The 22,199-nt window shown below is 39.2% G+C and overlaps 1 protein-coding gene across 2 annotated transcripts in view; it reads right to left on the bottom strand.

The window, feature by feature from the left end:
* Positions 1-22,199, bottom strand: part of LOC148352734 (uncharacterized) — an 87,953-nt gene that overhangs the window by 48,756 nt on the left and 16,998 nt on the right. For both annotated transcript variants that reach the window (XM_088352839.1, XM_088352840.1), the window contains exons 3-4: positions 20,607-20,675; positions 20-189 (exon numbers count right to left, since the gene is read on the bottom strand). In XM_088352839.1, coding sequence (XP_088208965.1) covers positions 37-189; positions 20,607-20,675 — 222 coding nt within the window. In that variant the 3' untranslated portion in view covers positions 20-36. The remainder of the gene's footprint in view (positions 1-19; positions 190-20,606; positions 20,676-22,199) is intronic.

Here is a 22,199-nt window from a genome sequence, read left to right as displayed (position 1 = left end):
CCTGCTGAGAATGACTCACGTATTCCGGTTTGAGTTTTATTCTCTAATGGCCGTCTTCTCCGGGTTGTCAATAACAGGGAAGATCACGTCCCTGTCCTTCTGTCTCAGCTTCTGGGAGATGATCTCCATGTCCCTCACGGGGGTCCACACTCTCCTCAACAAATACGATATCCTCATCCTCGAATGCACCTGCAGCGCAAGGACACAAAGCGTTGCATCAGTATCGATTTTTTTCCCTTCCTGGTAACGGCAGGGGGGAGTCAAATCGCTAAAAAACGCAATCACAGAGTCTTGCCATTTTTTTCCACCGGGATTCCACAACAGAGATGTTTGTGTGACAAAGACCGTGTGGAAATTACAGAAATTGGGAAAACAAAAAAAAAATCGATTGAACGTAGAAATTTACAACTGAATGGGAGTGGAGTGCGTATATTCCACAGAATTTGAAGGTGTTTACCTTTAAGGGCAACATACAAAAGAATTGAAGGATACATGGATCTCTTTACTGGTTTATTTATTTAAATTCATTTTCCATTATTTTATCGAGTAAAAAAAAATTTGCATTTTTGAGAGAATTTTACAAAAAAGTTTTATTTAAAGGTTGTTTCGAGTTAAGTTACATGAAAACGAATTGTGTCTTAGGGGATTGTTGTAATTCGTGAGGTGGCTAAAGACCCACTTTTTTAATATGGCTTTTAGTTGATCTTTTTTTTTTATCTGTTTAATTTCTAATGTTTTACTCTAGAATAGTTTACTTATATTCCATACTTTTCTGTTTTGTTCTGCAGTTTTAGTTTTTTTTTTTTTTTTCATTTCTATTTTTATATTTCAGTCTTTCCTCATTTGGGGGTACCACACTAGTAGGTTGTGTCATAAACTGGAACAGGATCAGGACCAAAACGCGTGACGTTTCTCACACAAGCCTTATACTTTACGGGAAATGGGGAGTCATGCACATTAAGAGCAGTCTGGCATGAAATGACAGGAAGCCAGAGGCAGACGAGATCAATATTAATTGCCCGAGGAGATATCGGACGGATGGGGTCGATACCGAACAGGAAGGGACAGACAGGATTGATATCAAAACAGGATATCGAAATTAAACAAGACAAACTAGACGGGAACGAAACCAATATTAAACAGAACAAAATAAACGGGAACAAAAAACGGATATCGAAATTGAATGGGACAAACTAGACAGGAACGAAACTGGAAACCGATATGAAACAGGACAAAATAAATGGAAACAATGCCGGACAGGAGATACTAACAGGAAACAGGACCGGGTCAAAACCCACGTCTTTCGGGGCAGGGGTTCGTTGATGGACTAACCAAGGAAGAGTGAGAGAACTGAGCTTAAATAGACGGAAAGCCAATCTGTCAACGAGCTGCAGCTGGTGCCACACGGGCGGGGCCAATTGGGCGCCATGGCAACCATGACAGGTTGTGGTTCAAATGGGGGTGACGGGTGATTTTGATATTAGTGGGGATTCTACTGTCTTTTTGTATGCTGTGTTTTTATACAGCACGTTGAGTGGCAATTGATTTGAATTTATTTGAGGTGCCGGTGTTTCTCAGCTGTAATCATGGAAATATAAAATTTAGAATATAATAAATGGTTATATGTATTCAGTGTTTTCAAATTGTAGATTTCCAAAATTTACTTAGGAAATTAGGAATACAATCAGTTTGGATTGTATTACTGTGGTAGGCGTCTGCAGATGCAGAGTGAAACACGCAATTCTCTTGCCTCATGGCAGGGGGCGATAGTTTGACCAAAGGTTTTGACTAGGTGCACACCTTAACCCCAAATAATAGAGTTAGTGATGGTATTAGTATTCAAACATCAAGTCAAGCCATCCTATAATTTTGTTCTCATTGCATGCACTCTTTTCCAAAATATTGGAATTTAGAAGTCCATCTATTTCAAGTCAAGTCGCGTTTATTTGTATAGTCCTTAATCACAAGGAGTCTCAAAGGGCTTCACGGACCAAATACTTTTGCAAACTACAGACTATCATTACACCATCCCCTAATCTTAAACCTACATGAGGGCAAGGAAAAACTCATCAATTGATGCTTTTATTCAAAAGGTACTCCGTTTATAAGTTAAAGTAAGAGAATAAAACAACTTTCTCCATGCTACAGTCTTTCTTGCTTTCAGCCAATCAAATGTCAAATAAGATGTACTTTAATTTATTTGTAAATCTGACTGCGCCTCAGCAGATATGAACCTTTCTGCACGTTACTGCATTTAGTGGGAAAACAAGGTTTACAAAATCAAATTAAAAAAACAACTACCTTCAATCTCGGAACTAGTTCAATGAGCACATTTAGCATGCTGCACAAACCTATATGTCTTTATGAATTAATCAACAACAATTACAACCACTGTCATAAAGAGAGCTCCATCTCATTCAACAAGGAAGTACAAGCCATGTGAAGGACTCTAAGAAGCGTGTCTGGAATGCTCGGAGTGCACTCGGTGGCGTCTGGAAGTTCTACGCATAAAAATTGTGTTGACAGACCGGTGAGGTATTGACAGAACGCTATGTCACCTCTATGATTGGCCTATTAAAAGGCCTGTCACACCATCGATGAACACTCTAAAACGTTGATGCTGCACTGGGAATATTGAATGACTCACAAACAATGCTGTCAACTCTCTGTTTGATTTGTTGACTTGACAAGTTGTTATATGATAGTTACATCAGAAATTGCTTACTTCCTGAATGGTGAGGTTTGTACTAGCTAGTGCTGGGAATCGACAAATATTTCAAGTTCATGGAATGTGTAAATTGGACACACCACAAAGAAGAGTGGGTGCGTTTCCATTAGCTCTGGTTTTGCGTCAAATGCAAGTTATAATGGAACTGGTAACGGATACACAAATATAGAAACGTGTCTTTTAATCTCATGCTATTTTTAGGAGAAAAGCAAATCATTTTTTTATGGAAACAGTTACTAACACGGATGCGTTGAAGATAATCTACGAAAATGTACCATTCTTGGCTGAAAGACCTAAACAGCAACGAAAAAAACACACATTTATATTGCATTGACTTGCTTAACGTGGGCTGCATCGTTACGGTGTAATATTTGACCAGTAGATAGCACTGTATTGTCTAATGCGAAGGAAAACCAGCGCCACAGAGCACAACGTTGCAGCAAGTTACCAAAAATAGCGGCGGCCTTGGGTAAGGATTCCACTATGTAAAATAAGTACAAATTTTCTCAACCTATGATTTTTTTTATGAAGATGAACATTGGTATGATAGTTCAGGTAATTTTGCATAGTATTCAAATAATTTTTTTGTACCATTAGGAGGCACTTAATATTGCACACTGTCCCTTTAAATAATTTCTCTATTAAGTATTGTTAACAATGCCCAACTGAGTTCAAAGAGCCCTTGTGCTTTTTTTCCTTGCCACACCTGTCTGCTTTTATCTTCCCTTTCGTAAAACATTTTGGGGCGGAACAAATTAGGTAGGGCAGCACGGCAGCGCAGTGGTTAGCGCTTGTGCGGCACAGTTCATGTCATGGGAACCTGTCGTGGGTTCAAATCCAGCTCCAGACTTCCTGTGCGGAGTTTGTATGTTCTCCCCGTGCTTGCGTGGGTTTCCTCCGGGCACTCCGGTTTCCTCCCACATTCCAAAAACATGCATTTCAGGTGAATTGGCTGGTCTAAATTGTCCCTAGGTGTGAATGAGCGAGCGAGTGAGTTGTCTGTCCCCGTGTGCCCTGCGATTGGCTGGCAACCAGTTCAGGGTGTCCCCTGCCCACTGCCTGGAGATGGCTGGGATGTGCTCCACCCCCCCGCGACCCTAATGAGGATAAGCGGTACGGCTAATGAGATGAGATGAGACAAATTAGGTAGGAGGAATGAGTGTGTGGAGAATGACGTCTTGCTCCTTCAAAAGGCATATAAGGCAAATATCTGACTGGCATATGACTAGCTGCTGATTTTACTTTTATCAGATTCTCATAAGCAAAAAAAAGTCATTTGATTCCCTTAAAAAAATACTGTCTGACTAAAAGGTGCAACACATAAAGAAAAACTATTGAAAGATCTAAAATGCAAATGATACAAGCAAGTTCATCATATGACAATAATTTGAATAATGAGGCTGTCCTTATCGTGAAAAAGAGTCTATATCGTCCCTTTTTTTGTTGTAGCCCTTGTACAAGATGCTTGGACTGCAGATTTGTGCATAGAAACAGGTAGTTAGAAAAAAAACTTTTAATACAAAATGTAAGGATATAACATAGGGTACAATACAAAAGGATGAATAACTGACAGGCCTATTACAAGATGCTAATTTGAAGTGTTTTGATCTTTTGTATTCTCGTAAAACAACAACAAAAAAAAAAGCATTTATGTACCGGGAACAAAGCCATTCAGACAACACAGTGATTCAGAAGATGTAAAACTGTTGAGAAATCCAAACAATAAAATGTACTCTAGCTGGTTATAATGAAAAATGAATAGCTTAAAGCTGCTACACTGCATGACATCGCTCTGCCCTTTTCATAAGTACATAGTGAATAGTGACAAGCAACTGGAGTAGGAGGGAATTGTTGGTGTGGTGTGATAGTCGGCGCAACTAGCTAGTTACACTCTTAAGTTTGACAATGTTATATGATAATACTTAAACTTTTGTCGCACATAGTGTACCGGCAGCCAATGGACTTGAAGGGACAAAAGAAGTGAATGTCACACACAGAGTACATGTTCAAAAAAAATAAAATGGCTCTACTGTAATTGTGTTAGCACGTAAACATTAGCCAGGTTCCGGCTAGCAGGAAAAAATCAGAGGGTGACACTAACGATTGAGAAAATGTCTTTTTTTGTCAAAAGCTCTTGTTAAGATAGTGTCTTCTCTCTTCTCTCTAAAATATTTATTCCTCTTGAATCTAAACGCAGCTAGTGTTGTCGACACCCACAGCAAATTTTACCAGTCAGTTGCTTATATCGTAAGGCAATTCATTTATTTTCAAATTGAATTTTGTTTTTAATTCAAACTCGTAAAAAATATCTGTTCTTGCTTTTGCTAAAAATGTGAAAACCAGAGTAAACACATTTGATGAATTTGGGCAATAAAAAGCAGGACCGTATGCACTGTGCCCAGGGTTATTTTCACACGATAAGAAAATAAATGTTTTTATATTGGCAGAAAATGTCTTATTCTAAGACATATTTTTAAAGGTGCATTGTGGGTTGGCAAAATGTTGCTCACAAATGCCACCTCTGGCCTACAGCGTAACTGCAGAAACTGTATCCAAGTCATTTTTTTAATGAATTAAAATGTTCTTTATTTAATTCCTTTTTAGTTGTGAAAAAAAAAAGTTATTCATTAAAAAGAACAATATTGATGTCACGACCAGCACACAGGGTAGACCCAATCGCGTAACGTTTTTTCACAATTGTTTTGAAAGGAAGGGCAGCGCCTGCGATCCGATGCTCGCTGGACGCGGGAAACAAGTCGCTTTCGCAATCGAATTATGATCCGAGTACGGAAGTGGATCTTCCGTAGGGGGCGATGGCGGTGTCAGGAACGGAAAAACGGGTCGATAGCCGGGACAGGGGAGCAAAAACGTGGTCGGGGACAGAAATGGGTCGTACGCCGGAACGAGAGAGCAGACGTGATCGGGATCAAAACGGGTCGTAGCCGGAGACAAAAGGGAGCAAAAACGGGTCAGGGTCAAAAAATGCTTGCCTTGCATCAGCAGAGGTTCGCAGACAGACTGACAACAGGGGATTGACAAGACTGGGTTTAAATAGGGACAGGGAGCCAATTAGAGCCCACAGCAATTGGCGCATAGGTGATTCACATAGGTAATCATGACAATTGATGCAAATTATAAGCAAAAATACACGATCTATCATATAAATGTGCATTTTTTAAATACTTATAGGTCGAGAAATTTGATTTTTTTTTCATATCGCATGAGGCTCACCTAGAGGGAGCTGACATTATTGTCCATTATCTTGCTGCTACCCAACAACAACAAAAAACTCAAGAAGCTTGGGCAGAAAAATGAGAAGAAAAATTGTGTAGTTAGGTCACTTTTGTATCCTTACTTGTGCATTGCAGCACTCGTTTGCTCATTTTCAGTTTGCTCACACAGTACAGCGTCATCTTGTGATCAACTATTACACATTGACTATTTAAAGACAAAAAACTTTTATTGCAAATTTTAGAAAAATGTCTTGATTTTTCTTACTTTTTTCAAAAAGTCTCACAAAATCAACTGTCATTTATCATTGCCTTGCACTCTGATGAGGCGGAAAGAACAGGAATGTAAGGAACACAGAAGCCCGCGAACCGTAAACTATTTACGATGAGTATACAGTGGAACCTCGGTTTTCGAACGCCTCTCAGTTCGAACAAATCGGAGTCAGACCAAAAATTGAGAAATTCTTGCTTCGCTGTTCGGTCAAAAAATCGGAGTTCGAACACCGGTAATGCGTGAGTGCGTATGCTAGAATGCGATGCTGAGCGGCGTACGGGTGTAGATCTCTCTTTTCGTGACCAACTGTTATCGCAGTTGTATATAGGTGTACGAAGTGTTTTAGCCCCTAATTATGCCTCAGAAGAAAGTCAGTGCAAGCAGCAAAGTTGCAACAGGTGAAAAAAAAAAGTAGTGCGTACAACTATTGCTGATCTTGCCTGCGCCTTCTGCTGACCACCACAAAGGTAAGAAATCCTATTCATAATTCTTTTCTTTATCCTTTTTTTTAATTTTTACACGTTCATGTTAGCGTAATCTTTCGTACGGAAGATTACGATAACACAAACGTACGATTAGCCTGGGTTAGCTTTAAGTTTACGTTAAACATTCAGTAAACATTCAGGGTGTTGCAGCGGAGCCCAACATTGAGGGCGTTGGAACGGAGCCCCCTTTCCAATGAACCGCTCACCACTTGTTGTGGAGACCCGGGTGCTAAATGACTTGTAAACGACCTGATTTTTTTATTTTTACATGTTCATGTTAGCGTAATCTTTCGTACGGAAGATTACGAGAACATGGACGTACGATTAGCCTGGGTTAGCTTTATGTTTACGTTAAACATTCAAGGTAAACATTCAGGGTGTTGGAACGGATTAAAACGATTTACATTATTTTTAATGGGAAAAATGATTTCGGTGAGCGAACAAATCGGTTTTCGAACAGGGTTCTGGAACGGATTATGGTCGAGAACCGAGGTTCCACTGTACAACGATTCCGAAATGGAACATGTCATCTATCCAAGGGTCTTATTATTATTTTTTTTATGAAATCTTTTATCACACATGCATCTGCACTTGTTAAGTACGGTGTATAAATCTATTGTCAGCCTGTCACCTCTGCATGCTTGTTAAACTAGCCACAAGCACGTTAGCATGACAACAAGTGCAATTAGCGTCAACACGGAATAAAGACACTTGTCATTAGAGGAGCAAAAATAATCCTTCCCTCCAATGCACGTGTGTGTTTGGGTCTCACTCATTTACATTCTTGTTGTTTCAAACCGGCTTCGCTAATCCACGTGTGACTTTGCACCGTCAACAGAAGACGCGGACTTGCGCGTTTGTCTTCGTGCTGAAACGAACTTACTCAATTACTTTGTCTAATCAGCCTGTTTTGGTTTGTCTCCTCTAGCAGAGGTACTCCACAGTATAAACAGTTCACTTAGGCTGCGCAGAAAGGGGCTAATCAGCGGAATTATTGTTTTGCTGCTCCAATTTACCAGCTCCCTGTTTAGCGGTGATTGCAATGAAAATTTGCCATTGTGTTTGTATGAACTTGGGAAACATACTACGACATAATCTTTTAGTTGGCTGCAAGAGTACAAATTCTTCTCTACGCATAAGGGTTTTTCAAAATTATTTCAATAACGAAAAACAAATCCGTAATGATTGATTTCAATCAAAGCAGATGAAAATGTTGACATTGCGCAAAACATAAAAAGCAAGTTGTCCTGGTTCTGATGCAGCAAAGCAGCCCCGGACCATCATGCTGCCACCACCATGCTTTACTGTTGGAGTCTTGTTTTTGTCAAATGATGTGCAATTACATTTTCACATAGGGCCAGATATCTAGCTTTTGATTTTATTTTTGTGCCATAATTAATGCGAGCAACATTTCAAAACTGCATTTTGTATTGTATTACATCTGTGAGAAAAAAATCATATCATTCAATAAAGAGACAAAGTGCAGGAGCAGTTGATCACTCCCCATTTAGTCATCAACTGACATTCTCCTTGGGCCAGCACATATTCCACGAGTAATTCCCTTCAATTAATTCTGCCTAATTTAACATTCTCTTCAACTTTGCAAACCTCAATTCATGGCTGAGCGCTAGGGAACAAATGTGAAAAGAACGAGTGAAAAGAAAAGAAAAATGGGAGGCTGCACTACAATTAGGGCTTGACTTGCGCCCTCTGCAACAATACAAGCAACAACAAAATTTGGGGAAAAAAAATTAAAAACAGAAAAATGAAACATCCAGCTTTAAGAGATGTTGCATTTTAACACTATACAGAGTTGACTCTTTTAGTTTTGTGGGGATTCCCTAAAAAAACAAAAAACAGGTTGCCTTATTACCGTAACAAAGAAAAAAGCCCTGATACCAATACAATACCGCATAACGCTTGTGACCAAAAACTAAAAAAAGAGACTTATAAAGTCAACCACTGTTTTTGACTTATTAAGATCTTGCAGTCTGATGGGGTGGATAAAAACAGAAACTGCAGGGCACAAAGACCCATGAACTGGAAATTATTAGCACCAATTTCAAATAAGTTTCAGAAACGGTATATTAGACATCCAAGTACCTATTAATATATATACTATACATGATAGTTGCTGTATTTGAAAAAAAAAAAAAAAAAAAAAAAAAAAGGTTCTTTAATCTTCGCGCTTCTGGAGAAGCTGTCATGTTCCAGAAACGCAAAAAGAAAAATGATGAAAATGGAGATGTATTTTTTTCCCATAACAGGGAAGCTGAATTTTTATTAATAAATCCCTTTAAAGCAATATACTTTTCTTATGAGTGAGGTAATAAAATTGGCAAAAAAAATCCAGTGATCTGGTTGGTTAGTTATCCACTTGTATACACCATGTTAATTAATTTTATCCAAAATATTCACAGTAGACAAGCAATGCAAACAATTAATGCATTTTGAAAAAAATATATATTTTCTTTTCTTTTTGATTAAATAAAATAATTAGCAAAAAAAATCACTTAAGACTTTTCTTTTATCTATCTCTTCACCCATCTATCTACTGTATCTATGTATCTCTCTATCCACCGTCGGTCTGTCAAGTCTTTCTTCTCGTGTACAGTATATAATATCCTTTGTTTGAAACTAGAACGCAATCTCAATATTTGGATTATTGTAACATATGAATGAGCAAATGCTAACAGCATAACGACATAACGTTATCCAGAATATTCAAGGTAGAAGAACTAATTGTTGGGAGTGGCTTAGGACGACCTAATTAGGGAACTGACGATCCAATTTTCAGATTTACAGGCTCTAAGACACTCCAAGCTGGGGGTGCCCGACAAGAAATCCAGCATGATGTGACTCTTTTAGGAAAGACCTTCCCTACTAGTTTGAAGTATTTCAGTCTACTCAAGACACCTTTGAACGACGGAGACAGACAAGACTGCAATCTGCGTCAAAGATCAATACCGATACTGATTGAGCGAGTGCCCTGTGATGTCGCTACCTGGGAGGAGAACATGGTCAACATAATTCTGTCAAATTACAGTATTTACACGCCAGCAACTTCCTGCGCGTGTTTTCACATGCTAGGCGGCCGAGGGCACATTTGAAAAACTCGCATTCCACTCGATGCTTTTAAAAATGTTCGCGTAAAGCCAGTGCCGCAATTCTGCCCGCATTCAACGTGGTAAAAGCCATTTTTATGGCTGCGTTGAAGGGGAAAGCGCGTGATGGGTTTTTCTTACCGGTATTGAAACACTACAGACGAACTTGAGGGCTATTCACAAATATGTTTTTATAGGATTGGTGAAACTGACAGCTATATGATGACATCTTTAGAAGTCCTTCCTTTGCACGCAGGGATAGCAATTACCATGATGAATACATTGGCAACTTCAAGTCAGCTCGATCATATGTGTTCAAGAAACTCGGATTTGATCTTTACACTTTACATTAAACCGGTAGTATGCAATCATGCTGCTTTTAAATACTTGAAACCGATGTGCTTGATTAGAAGTTTTTCCTGATTACATAATTTACAAATGTTAACCTTTTTGAGCCCAATACTTGTCGACTTCCTTCTCATTTAATAAAATTCTCTAGGATTTTTATTATTTTTTCCATCCTTTGGATTGTCCCATGATATATTTGAGACAGTTTTTTATATTCATTTTTGGGATGGTTTGCACTCTTACTGCATTTGCAGATAATTTTGTTTCTACATTTTTCAGAATAATTTTTCTTATGTAGCTATAGCAGTTACTTATTACTCAGGCCAAATGAGAATAAAAATAAGCGTTAAAATTGGCAAAATGATTTGATCATATTTTAAATATTAATACCGTATATTATTATTATTATTATTATCTTGATATAAAAACAATAAACAATAAAGACATCATGATCAAACACAATTCAAACAAAAATGTGGCAAAACTGCAAATATACACTAAAAATGAGAAAACATGTCTGCATTATGTCATATCAGATAATTTAGCTAATTTAATGATTATTTTAAAGGGACACTGTCTAATATTTGGCTACTAGATGTCACTGTATTGTGCAGTGCAACCAAATATGAGTGCTACAAAGCACACAGAAATACAAACTACAGAAACTCAGAATGACTAAACTGCACCATTTTTCTTCAATTTTTTGCATGGCCTTTTACAAGGTAATTGTTTTGATGGATACCTTGAAACAGATGATTGACATTCATGTCAGCTCCCTCAAGTTGAGCCTCATGTTATGTAAACTAAATGCCAAATTTCTTGACCAATGGTTATTTTAAAAAAAGGAAACTTGTATGATGGTTCATGTATTTTTGCTTATTATTCAAATCAAGAATTGTTTTTTGTTAATGAGTGAATTTTTCCCATAACTAGGAAGCGCTAAATAATCCACAAGGTCCCTTTAATTGATGATAAAAACATGTAAAAACAAAAGATAAATAATGCAAGAAACAGCTTAATGTAATAATGCATAACAAGGAGAACATTGTTTGCAGTGTATACGTTGTTATTATTTTAAGGAACCGTGTTCTGCTGACATCCTACCGTTGGCTAATCTGACAGTGCTTTTTAAAAAAATGTTTAATCAAGTAAAACCAGTAGCACTGAAACTCACTGAATTATTGCAAACGGAACTTTTACTCATAACCAATGTTCCCTCGAGGCTCCCGCGGGTCTGAGCAATCACAAAAAGTCTGTGAGCAACATTAATCCTGTGTGTGGCAAGGAAATCATTATCAAACATGTCCAAAACCTGAGATCAAATCATGTTACATCTGCTAGCTTTCTGGCAACATTGGTTAGTTTTTCAAATTTTAATGAATTGGATTATGTTATATTGGAAAGGTCGCACGGCCCACACATCAGTAGTTTTTACAACAACCATTATATGAGATTTCCATTTAAACAAAAAGTATATTTTGTCACACAATACTAACATTTTGTGGATTTATTCAGTTGGTTTCACAATATAGAACAAAATTAATTACACCTTTTAATCGAAATCCAATGTTGGCAAAAAACATTACATTGCATTACAATCATTTGCGAGTTATTTGAATCTAACACGAGAGTGATCAAGGACACCCCAAAAACCACGTCCTTTTAACTGCATTTTTCCCTTTTTGTCTTCTTTAATTTTCTTTTTCGTATGTTTCCTTTCCCCCAGCTTGATGTTTCTATTTCCCTAGCTTTTCACGTCTTTTTTTTGCCCTTTGTTCTTTAGTTTTTTTCCTATTATTTGTTACTTTTTTCCCCTTCTTTTTCCCAGTTTTTTTTTTCTTTTCTGTTTTTATTTTTTCATTTTGGTCTCGTTCTCTCTCTCTCTTTTTTTTTTTAACAATAATTGATACTTAGAGGTATGATCAAGCCTAAAAAATTCAGGCTGACCGGACCCAGCCCGAATATAAGCCCGAAACCGCAAGAACCCAACCTAACCCACCCGAACCCACCCAAACCCGACCTTGATTTGAGGGACCGAGCCCTGAGTAAAGCTTCAGTTTTACTTCGGCACCGTGGGTACTTCTCAATCGGAGTGTGCGATTCAGCTGAAGTACGCATCTTTGGGTTTACTTCGGGCTGAGTCCCTGAATTCAAGTGTGCGCTTCGAAGTGCAGCGAAATTAAACTGAACATAATGGCAACGAAAATAAATCCTATTCTGCAGATTACACGATGCAAATAATGAAATATTTGGCCGAAAAGAATGAAAAAAGTTTGTAAAGCTTGTAAGCTATTGACAAGAAGTGAATATGACGTCTGATATGAGGGACATAGAGATGGAAAGAGGAAGCGGCGCTTCTTCTTCTGTGAGCCTGAGGATAAAGATTTCTTCCGATTTAGTGATTTTCAGTGAAACTGATAGTTTTGTAAGCATGTTCCTTATTATAGAGGTATCTGAATAATATAACTTGGGCGCAAAGGTGCGCATTTCGGCGCCGAAATGCAGCGTCAAAGTGTGTTACTCAAGTAAAAGTACTGTTACTTCAGAAAAATATTACTCAAGTAGAAGTAAAAACAGTGATCTAAATTACTTGAGTAAAAGTAAGAACATGCTGTGCAGATCATCCACGTCGGGAAAAAAAAGAAAAAAATGGCGAGAGAGAGAGAGAGTGAGAAGGGGGGGAGAGAAAGAGAGAGAAAAAGAGAGAGAGAAAGAGAGAGAGAGGCCTGGGCCAGCCTGTCTTCATGATTGACATTTTAAGCCCGGGCAAAAGTTTGTAACTCTATTGTTGATATATGGATAAAAACAAAAAATAATCAGAATAGCCGTTCAGGTGCCGAAAAAGCCAGCTCTTTTTAGTGAGCCGAGCCGAAAGAGACGCTTCTCTATAAAAGACGGAAACTTACACAAAAACCTTGCCGTAGGCACGTAGGAAAGGTCACGTAGCTACGTTGTCGAACCGTGCAGGCGAGGATTAAAGTAAAATGCACTTGTCTCTATAATTTATGTCTTCGTGATAAACAAATAATACAATAATATATTGTTTTTTTTAAAGCAAACTCCTACAACTCCCACTTTCTCGCTTTGATTCTTGTTTTTTTGCCAAATGATTTATTCTTCAAAATGCTTTAATTTTAAATATTGAGTCATGTGTTTCTAAAAAAATATGAAATACTTTTTAGAACTACTGTGATGATGCGTTGACTTAAAAGTAGAATGATAAAGAGATCAGGTTTGATTTATTGCTGACAGCAACAACAAAAACATTTGAACTCGCTCCATCCCCTCAGCTTGACCGGTGACATTCCATTTGTTTTGCTTAAGCGCAGAGCACGAGAGTGCCTTGGCTGGAAGCAATGCTTGCATGCACCCAGAGTGTTGTCCCGCATCAGGGAACAAACCTTTTCAGGTCCTTCACTTCCATAGTGCCACTGATTGCACAGGCACCAGCAATTTCCTAACCCGAACAATGATGTGTTCTCCTTTCAGACCCTCCGGCCTTTCAAAGCAAAATCATTTCACAGTTTGGAACGAGATCTCCATAGCAACTCCTCTTTGAAGGGTTTAGAATCACCGTCCAATAATTCTATGATCATCGGGCCTTGCCATTCCCAGTGGTTCTTTTCACAGTGGACAGGAGTGAAAGGGGGAGGACAAGGAAGAGGGGGTGGACTGAGTAGGAGGAGGAAGCAGGAAGAGTCGCTAGTCTATTTCAGGCCATTCATCTCTCGGCCCATTAGAATTCAAAATATTGCGACCTTCAATCACCCAAGATTTTATTTGGAGCCGTAGCGATCTCCACTTGAGATGGGAAGGCATTTCGCTCTAATCATCCGCCACGAGTGGAAGCTGACAAAAACTCTTCATTCTTGCTCGAGCAAAACGCTCATTTAAATGCTGTGACAGCGCCTCAAACACAGAGAGCACAAAAGGAGGACGATCTGCACGGGGATTTGCCAGCGTAGCTTAAAACACAGAGCGGTACAAACCTCAAACAAAAGGTGCACACACCCGGGGAGTTTGTTTTACTGGCCGATTTTTAAAGCAAACAAAAGACTTGACAAAAAAACATGGTTGCCTTGAGTTATGACTCGCTTTGAATGAAATACAGGCACGAGGATTTCGGTACAGCGTCCTCGGTTTTTGCGTCTGGCTAGAGCTTTTCAGAACGCTTTCACGCTCCACAAATATCTTGGCGGCAATACCTACAAGTACTATGGAGGCATGCAGACACGGTAATTGTGTGCCGGTGAGTCATCAGGTATAATTCCTGGAGAGATGCCATTTCTGTCGTCAGTTACAGAAAACACTAGGCGGGGAATTGCAAGCTTAACGTTAACTAGTTCAATGAGCTGACAGCATTTACGGAAAGTTAAAGCCAGCGGACTGGATTGTGTCCCTCTGGCTCAGGGATGAGGAAAATCCAGTTTTAGGGGGCCACCCTTCTACTTGTTTTAGAGGTGCATCTACTCTTACACAGCTCAATGTAATGATTAAAACATCAGAGAGCTGGACAATGAATCTGGTCACTTAAATCGGCTGTTTCGGAGGAGACTAAGGAATCCTCCAAAACATGAAGTGCTTATAAGCCAGATGTCCCGACTAAAGCTTCAACCACAAATATGACAAAAAGGGTTCACATTCTCAATTTTCTTATTTGTGTTACTTCTGACGTAGGAACACAGAGTTCGCCTAAATTCAATGAATATGAGTCTCGATGGAAATGACTGAGGTTGAAAGAAATTGCGCAACTTGTAAGATACCTGACATGTATTAAACTTGGGCTTGAATCTGGTACCTTAGAGGTTGAAGGGTATCAAACACCGTACAGATCTTAGGAATTCCCCCAGAGTTTTAACTTATTCTGGGCTATCATCCAACCTAAAAACCTGCACCAGTAATAGAAAAGTACCAGTAAGTCATGTGCCTGGAATGAAGTTGAAATGCCCCAAGGCATCACGACGCGTGAGACAAAACCGACAATTAGTATTGAATTTCTCTTTTGTCTAGGTGACAAACCGCGTTTGCATTCTTCACAACTAATCGATGAAAAAAAAAAAAGAAAACAGACTAGGGGACTTTGCAGTGTTGCCAAAAGTAGCTGGGCAAGATATGAGGACGATGTTCCTGGTATCACTGGTTCTACAATTAGTCCTGAGGCTTAGCAAGGACTTGGGGACTTGAACACTGGAGCGGCTGAAAAGAGCAAATACCTGGAGTTGGCCAGGGTGGGCTTAAGCGGCTACATTTAGCGGGAGAAATTTCTAGAAACCAAGTATAAGATTGAATTTGTCCAGCGTCAAGACCCTGAATCCCGGAACACATCCACATTCTCCTTCATTAGCAGCTTTGAGAGGGGGAGGGCACTGAAGGACCAAGCAAGAGCAGCTAACGACAAAATTAGCGGCGAGCCATAGCTTGCAGACAGGTGGCTAACATGAGTGTTTAGAGAAGGAAACTGTCAAAAAATGTAGGACACGCCTGAATCATCTTAAAAATTCAGCAGCAGATATAACAAAAGAAGTCGACGCTGATTAAACGAGCAGCTTATCCGCATACTCAGATGAGCACAAATGTGGGTTCGGGCTGTTAAATTTTAAAGACTGCAGAACGTTTGCCAGCTCATTCTCACATGAAAAAAAACAGCTGTGTAGATGGCTAAGCGCCAGCTTGCTCCAAATATATTAGCATGTAAGTGACCATCACATCACTCACCCATAGTGGCCAAATATTGCTTGCCGTATAATCAGTTCATGGCTAGTTACACACACAGACTATTCTTATTCGCTGTGCCTGCTTAAGTACAGCTAAAGACATCACTTGTGAATCAAGGCATGTCTGAGACTAAGACCAGCATTATAAAAAGACTACCGATGCTCATTTAGAATACGAATCATTTGTAGCGCTCTGAAACGTTCATAGAAATTTCCTTCAGCAGTTAGAGCTTCATCATTATTAAAACTATAAAATAATACTCCTACTAACTATTGTAACATCTAAAAAAATTAAAATACTTTTATAGGTCTGTTGCTGAATACAGTTGAGTACAAATACTTGTGAAAGCTGCCAGTAGCCACTCAGGAAAAGAAATGGCAATCTAGAATTAAGATCTTTATCACAAACTTATATATTTTTTTAGTCCTTGTTAAAGTGACATTGTGTCACAGTTTACAACTAGAGGTCGTTGTTGCGTAGAATGGAGCTAAAACATGTGCATTGGAAGAGGACGTACCATGGAAGCCCCAAGAATACCACTTCGCAATAGCCTACTGCCATATGCGTGAGCGAGGATGAATTTCCCTGCGAGCGACAATAAGAGAACAAGCGAGCTTGATACATCCGGAGCGACTGAAAAAAATTGAATAGTTAGTGTAAGCGGCTAAAAGATTCAGTAGAAGAAATTGCAAGAGTAAACCACAATTTGTCAAGCGTCGGGACCCTAAATCACAGAACCAACTGTGAAAAGTGTTTGACCCTAAAGGAAGAAGCAAGCTTTATTTACACAGAGCACCTAAATATAACAATTGCAGCTAGTAGTGAGCCGTAGTCTGCTGGCAAGTGGATAACATGAGTGGCTAGAGAAGAAAACCGTGGGAAAAAACCTGGAAGATGCCTGAATGATAAGTCTCTGTGAATATCAGATGTAGAGCTTAACTGTGGAAAGTTTTGGCCGTTAAGTGCTAAAAGCACCACCGGGACAAGCTACCTTTGCAAAAAAGGTCAGGCGGTCTTCCGTAGTAGTAAAATGGCGGTCAAACATTTCAGCTTCTTCAAGTTATCTAATACAATGTCAAATTTAAAAACCTACGAGTCGTTGTAAAACCATGTTAAGAAGATAGTGCATGCGTTTTTTTTTATTAAAACCCATCTAATCTCATCTCATTAACTGCACCGCTTATCCAGTAGGGTCGCGGGGGTGCTGGAGCCCATCCCAGCTATCATCAGGCAGTGGGCAGGGGACATCCTGAACTGGTTGCCAGTCAATTGCAGGGCACACATGGACAGACAACTCACTCGCTCATTCACACCTAGGGACAATATGGACCGGCCAATTCACCTAAAATGCATGTCTTTGGAATGTGGGAGGAAACCGGAGTGCCCGGAGGAAACCCACACAAGCACGGGGAGAACATACAAACTCCGCACAGGAAGGCCGGTAGCTGGATTTGAACTCACGCAGGAGGTTCCCATGACCTCAGAACTGTGCCGTACACGCACTAACCACTGCGCCGCCATGCTGCCCTTTATTAGAACCCATATTGTTTTATTTAAATTGATAGAGTAGTTTTGTGTTGCTATATAATACATCCTGGGACTTTGAAGGACATTTTATAAAAAATAAAAAAGCGAGAAATAGATATATCATACTTGAAGAGTGATTCCTCCTTCTGGTCTCAGTCACTATCAAACACCCACTGTAAAAATACAGGTAGTGGTCGTAAAAAAATAAATCTTCATAGTGCAGTGATACTGATGTGCAACACTTGGGTAAATGATGCAAAGTGACAGCCATAAAAAGATCACTTGAATAACACCCAATAAACGTCATTCAAAGGGAGAGCAATGGATGATTTACTGGAAATACTGTTCAACCAGTCAGTCAGTGACGCTTTTATCTCAGGCACGATGCGCACTGCCAAACATAAAAGAACATTGTTTGAACGGGAAACAGTCTATATAAATTTTCCAAATTGCTCGAATTTTTATCGGGGATTGCGGTGTGCTGCGAGCCAGCTGACTTTGAAAGACAGGCTGGGTAAAGACTCGGATGGGTTGCTTCAAAAATGGTGAAAATGCTGTGTCGTTATGCTAGTTGTGTTCCATTTAAAAGGGGTGGGTGAGCGGGAGTGTTCCATTAACATTTCACATCATTACAGTAACCGACTAACTGGTGTGAAGCATTCCTTTCGACAAGTTGTCACGAGAGCTTGGCGTCAACCTGGACAAAAAAATCTTTGGATGAAATCTTATTTTGAAAGCATCTGCAAATGTCTACATGCACATATAATCAGGGTTGGGTAGGGTTACTTTAACTTGATTACTTTCAATTACTTTTAGATTACTCCAATACCAAATATGCTAGTAAAAGACAAAAGAAACTAAATATGAATAAAATTACTAAATTTTGTGCAGGCTTGGGGAGTAACGGATTACATGGAACGGCAAAAATGATGTTGGCAAGCTGTTTGGATTTATTTTCATTTAGTTTCTGTCGCATTTTATGTTAGTTTTGCTGGAGATCAAAGAGATCAAAGCCAGGGGAGAAAGCTTACCATGTGTTGTGAGTCATCATTTATTTCATATTTAGTTTATTTTGTCTTTTATTAGCATATTTGGTATTGGAGTAATCCAAATTAATTGAAAGTAATCAAGTTAAAGTAACCCTACCCAATCCTGCATTTAATGTTAATATTTTGATTGAATGAGCGAGCGAGTGAGTTGTCTGTCCCCGTGTGCCCTGCGATTGGCTGGCAACCAGTTCAGGGTGTCCCCTGCCCACTGCCCGATGATTGCTGGGATGGGCTCCAGCACCCCCGCGACCCTACTGAGGATAAGCGGTGTAGCTAATGAGATGAGATGAGATTTTGATTCTCTGTTGAACATTTAAATATTGAGTATTTATTCGAATACTGTATTCTTTAATTCTGAGAATAATCACGCCAAGATAGTCTTATTCGTGGAATATAAATGGGGTACCAAAATTCTCCTATTTACTTTCAGAGGGCGGCCGATTTGACCCTTGTTGTAAAATAATAAGGATACCATGTCCGCATTGGTTTTTGTCAACTTATCACAGCTGAGGTTGCAAAAGTCACAAGTAAAAAATAAAAACAATAAAAGACTAGAAATCTCAAAGGAAATGTATGCAACAAAAATTTGGAGAGCCATTTTATTTTCAAGGTTCACGGATGCCTTAATTGCCAGGGCACCAATAACGTTTGGATTTTGTAAACCCTGCTAATGCATTCATTGTCATAATGTATAAATACGTTTTCAGGAGCATTGTCCCTGAGTGCGAAAACATAAACATATTTTATTAGGATTAATCACCATTAGATAGCCAGAATGGGTTTGGTCAAATATTTGCCCGTACATCAAGGAAGCCCCACTTTCCAGTGTCGCTTCCGGTATCTAGCAATTGGAAGTGTGTAGGCTGCCCATATGGCAAGAAGGCGGAGTGGAACAGTGTGGTCAGAGTAACTAAACTATGGATAAATACAGACAGTTGACGTTATTTATGTTTCTAAAAAATGACAACGTCCCATCCATTGGGGAAGTGAGGGATGACGTTTTGAACATGACTGCAGTAAAGTGATCGCCATGGTGACTGAAATCATGCAATCACGTCACAAGAAACATTGGGTGCCGATAAGCTCTTACAAAGTTCATGCATACCTTTAGTGTTCTTGCAACAGAATGTTATTTTGCATGCAAAGTGCAATTGTGTTTATGGAGAGCATTGTTTAGATATTGGAGGTATCACAAATCCCCCAAAATATCCCCTAAGTAAAAGTTCAGTTTAAATGCATCCTTTCACAAAAAGCTTTCTTGGAAACAAGTATTAAGCTGCGTGAAATTGCTTTTTTTTTACTAGACAATGGTAAAAGCTAAAAACATACTTTTTTTCTAATAAAAGATAAAAGTTCCAGCTTTCTTTTGACATGGCCAATGCCTATATAGCTATAGAACTACATTTTCTGTATGCCTTTAAAATGAGTGAAAATGGCAAAAATTGGCTGGCACTGGTTCTTCCCAAATGACAGAAATGTCTGGCATTTAATGAGTTAATAAGGTATCAATATGAATTACTTTAGCAATTGAATACATTTCAGAATATTTATACATAACAATATAGCCATTTTTTTTTGTGCTTAAGCTGCTGCTGGCATAAAACGTGACCGCTTTTCAGTGACATGAAACAGAAATTTACTAATTGGCCAATTCATCTTTGCAGGGGAAAGGAAAGATGGGTGCTAAATTTGCACAGCCTCACTTTTATGAGCCAGTGCGTAGCCCAACTTCAACTTGACCATGGGGTCTGCACAGTAGACGTGCAATCCAATCGACGCCTGACTCATTTCTGGAACGCGATATGTTTTTGTTGCTTTGATTCTGAGGAGGGATTAAAAAATATTTCAGCTGGCTTATCGAGTTACATTTTTCTCTCTTGTCCAATTACCTGTGTTTGTTTGGCCTTGAAAGATTTACCTCACTTTATTGGGGACAGTCGGCTGCACCTTTTTTTCTATGTATACATATTAAACCTCCACGTCATTGACATGCTGGTAGAATATTAGTATACTATATAGCTAATCAGAATGCAAAACACAACGCACAACACAAATCTGTGAAGAAGCGAGACGGTAAAAATTGAACAGTACTACAACGAGGGGTTCACGGTGAAGAAAAGTGTGTTTATTTCTAATTCGTCTTTACCTGGGCAACTGTCAAGATGTCGTTTTCAGTTTTTGGTGTGTGGCAAAACGGCTGACCTCCGAGAAGGATCTGAAAAGCAGGATGTGAATGATATATTAGCCCCCGGGATAGGACGCTCCCGCCTTATAACGTCTTCACCTTACGGTCAACCTCTCATGACAGCATCATTCCCACTACACAACGTCAACAACAATTATTTTAGGTTCCCAAAAACTTTGCAAACTCAAATTCAAACTTAGCGGAGTTTGTGTTTATGACTATCCATCCATCCATTATCTACACCACTTAACCTCAGTAGGGTTGCGGGGGTGCTGGAGCCCATCCCAGCTATCTTCAGGCAATGGGCAGGGGACACCCTGAACTGGTTGCCAGCCCGTCGCAGGGCACACAGAGACAGACAACTCACTCATTCACACCTAGGGACAGTTTGGACCGGCAAATAAACCTGAAATGCATCTTTTTGGAATGTGGGAGGAAACTGGAGTGCCCTGAGGAAACACATGCAAGCATGGAGAGAACATGCAAACTCCACACAGGAAGGTTTGATCCCATGACCTAAGAACTGGGCCGCGGACGTACTAACCACTCAGCCGCTGTTTATGACTTGTTACATCAATAAGATGCCTGCCCCCTATTGCTCGATGTCACATAAAATACTCGTCTGCGATTGGTTTACATCACGCCACCATGAAAATTCAAATATGCTATTGGCTGAACTACGTCACACAATTTCTCTTTCTTTATTCAGTTCAGAATCCTGTGTACTTGGTTAACTTGGCGAGTTAGTTTGAAATATCAAGTATTTATTGTACTGTATTTATTCGCCGTGTCCAAGGCTCGCGATGATTTTAAAGGGAGAAGCAAAAACATGATAACCACAGAAACAAAGCCTGCAATTATCAAGGAACACAAAGAAGGCGCACAAGTCGTTACCCACGTGAAGATGAATGACCGTAACCAATCGATGATTGAGAGAATAGTTAAGAATAAGAACGTTAAACTAACAAAGTGTTCAAGGGGATGATGATCTTTGAGAGTGGAACTTTCATAATCAGTTTTCGCTTCAATCTGCATCCAACCACTAACTCAATGGTACCAGTTTCAGTCACATCACACCAAAGGTAACCTTTATTTTTCCTTTATATGTGCATTTATTTAGAATTTTATTTAATCATATATGACACATAAGTAGTACGTAATACGTACTATTTTATTGTTTTCAAGTTTTTATCTGGTCTACTGGGGGTTTGAAATACAATAGGTGATTAGCGTTGATTTCTTTTCCCCCGCTATACAGCAATTTCACTTTGCGATCCACACTTAGGAACAGATAAATGTCAATTGCTATCACATTATTTTGATTAAACTAGCATAGGCATATTAACTACAGTACGTCATAGCTCATTGACGTTATTGCTGCAATATTTTTTCGAGAAAGAACCTCACTGCTGAGTTTAATCAGATCCACAATTTCTTGGTGAGACTTAAAATGTCAGTGTGTGTGGCCTTGGCAGAGGTAACATCGTCCTACATTGAACCTCCTCAATTAAAAATGAAACACAGCAAAAACCATGCGAGCGTTTCCTTCGTCCG

This window comes from Urocampus carinirostris, chromosome 14, assembly GCF_059441175.1.
Source record: "Urocampus carinirostris isolate Australia breed hairy pipefish chromosome 14, RoL_Ucar_1.0, whole genome shotgun sequence".
In the NCBI taxonomy this organism is placed as follows: Eukaryota; Metazoa; Chordata; class Actinopteri; order Syngnathiformes; family Syngnathidae; genus Urocampus; species Urocampus carinirostris.
The sequence above is the reverse complement of the archived record's forward strand: the minus strand, read 5'-3'. Positions and strand labels throughout refer to the sequence as shown.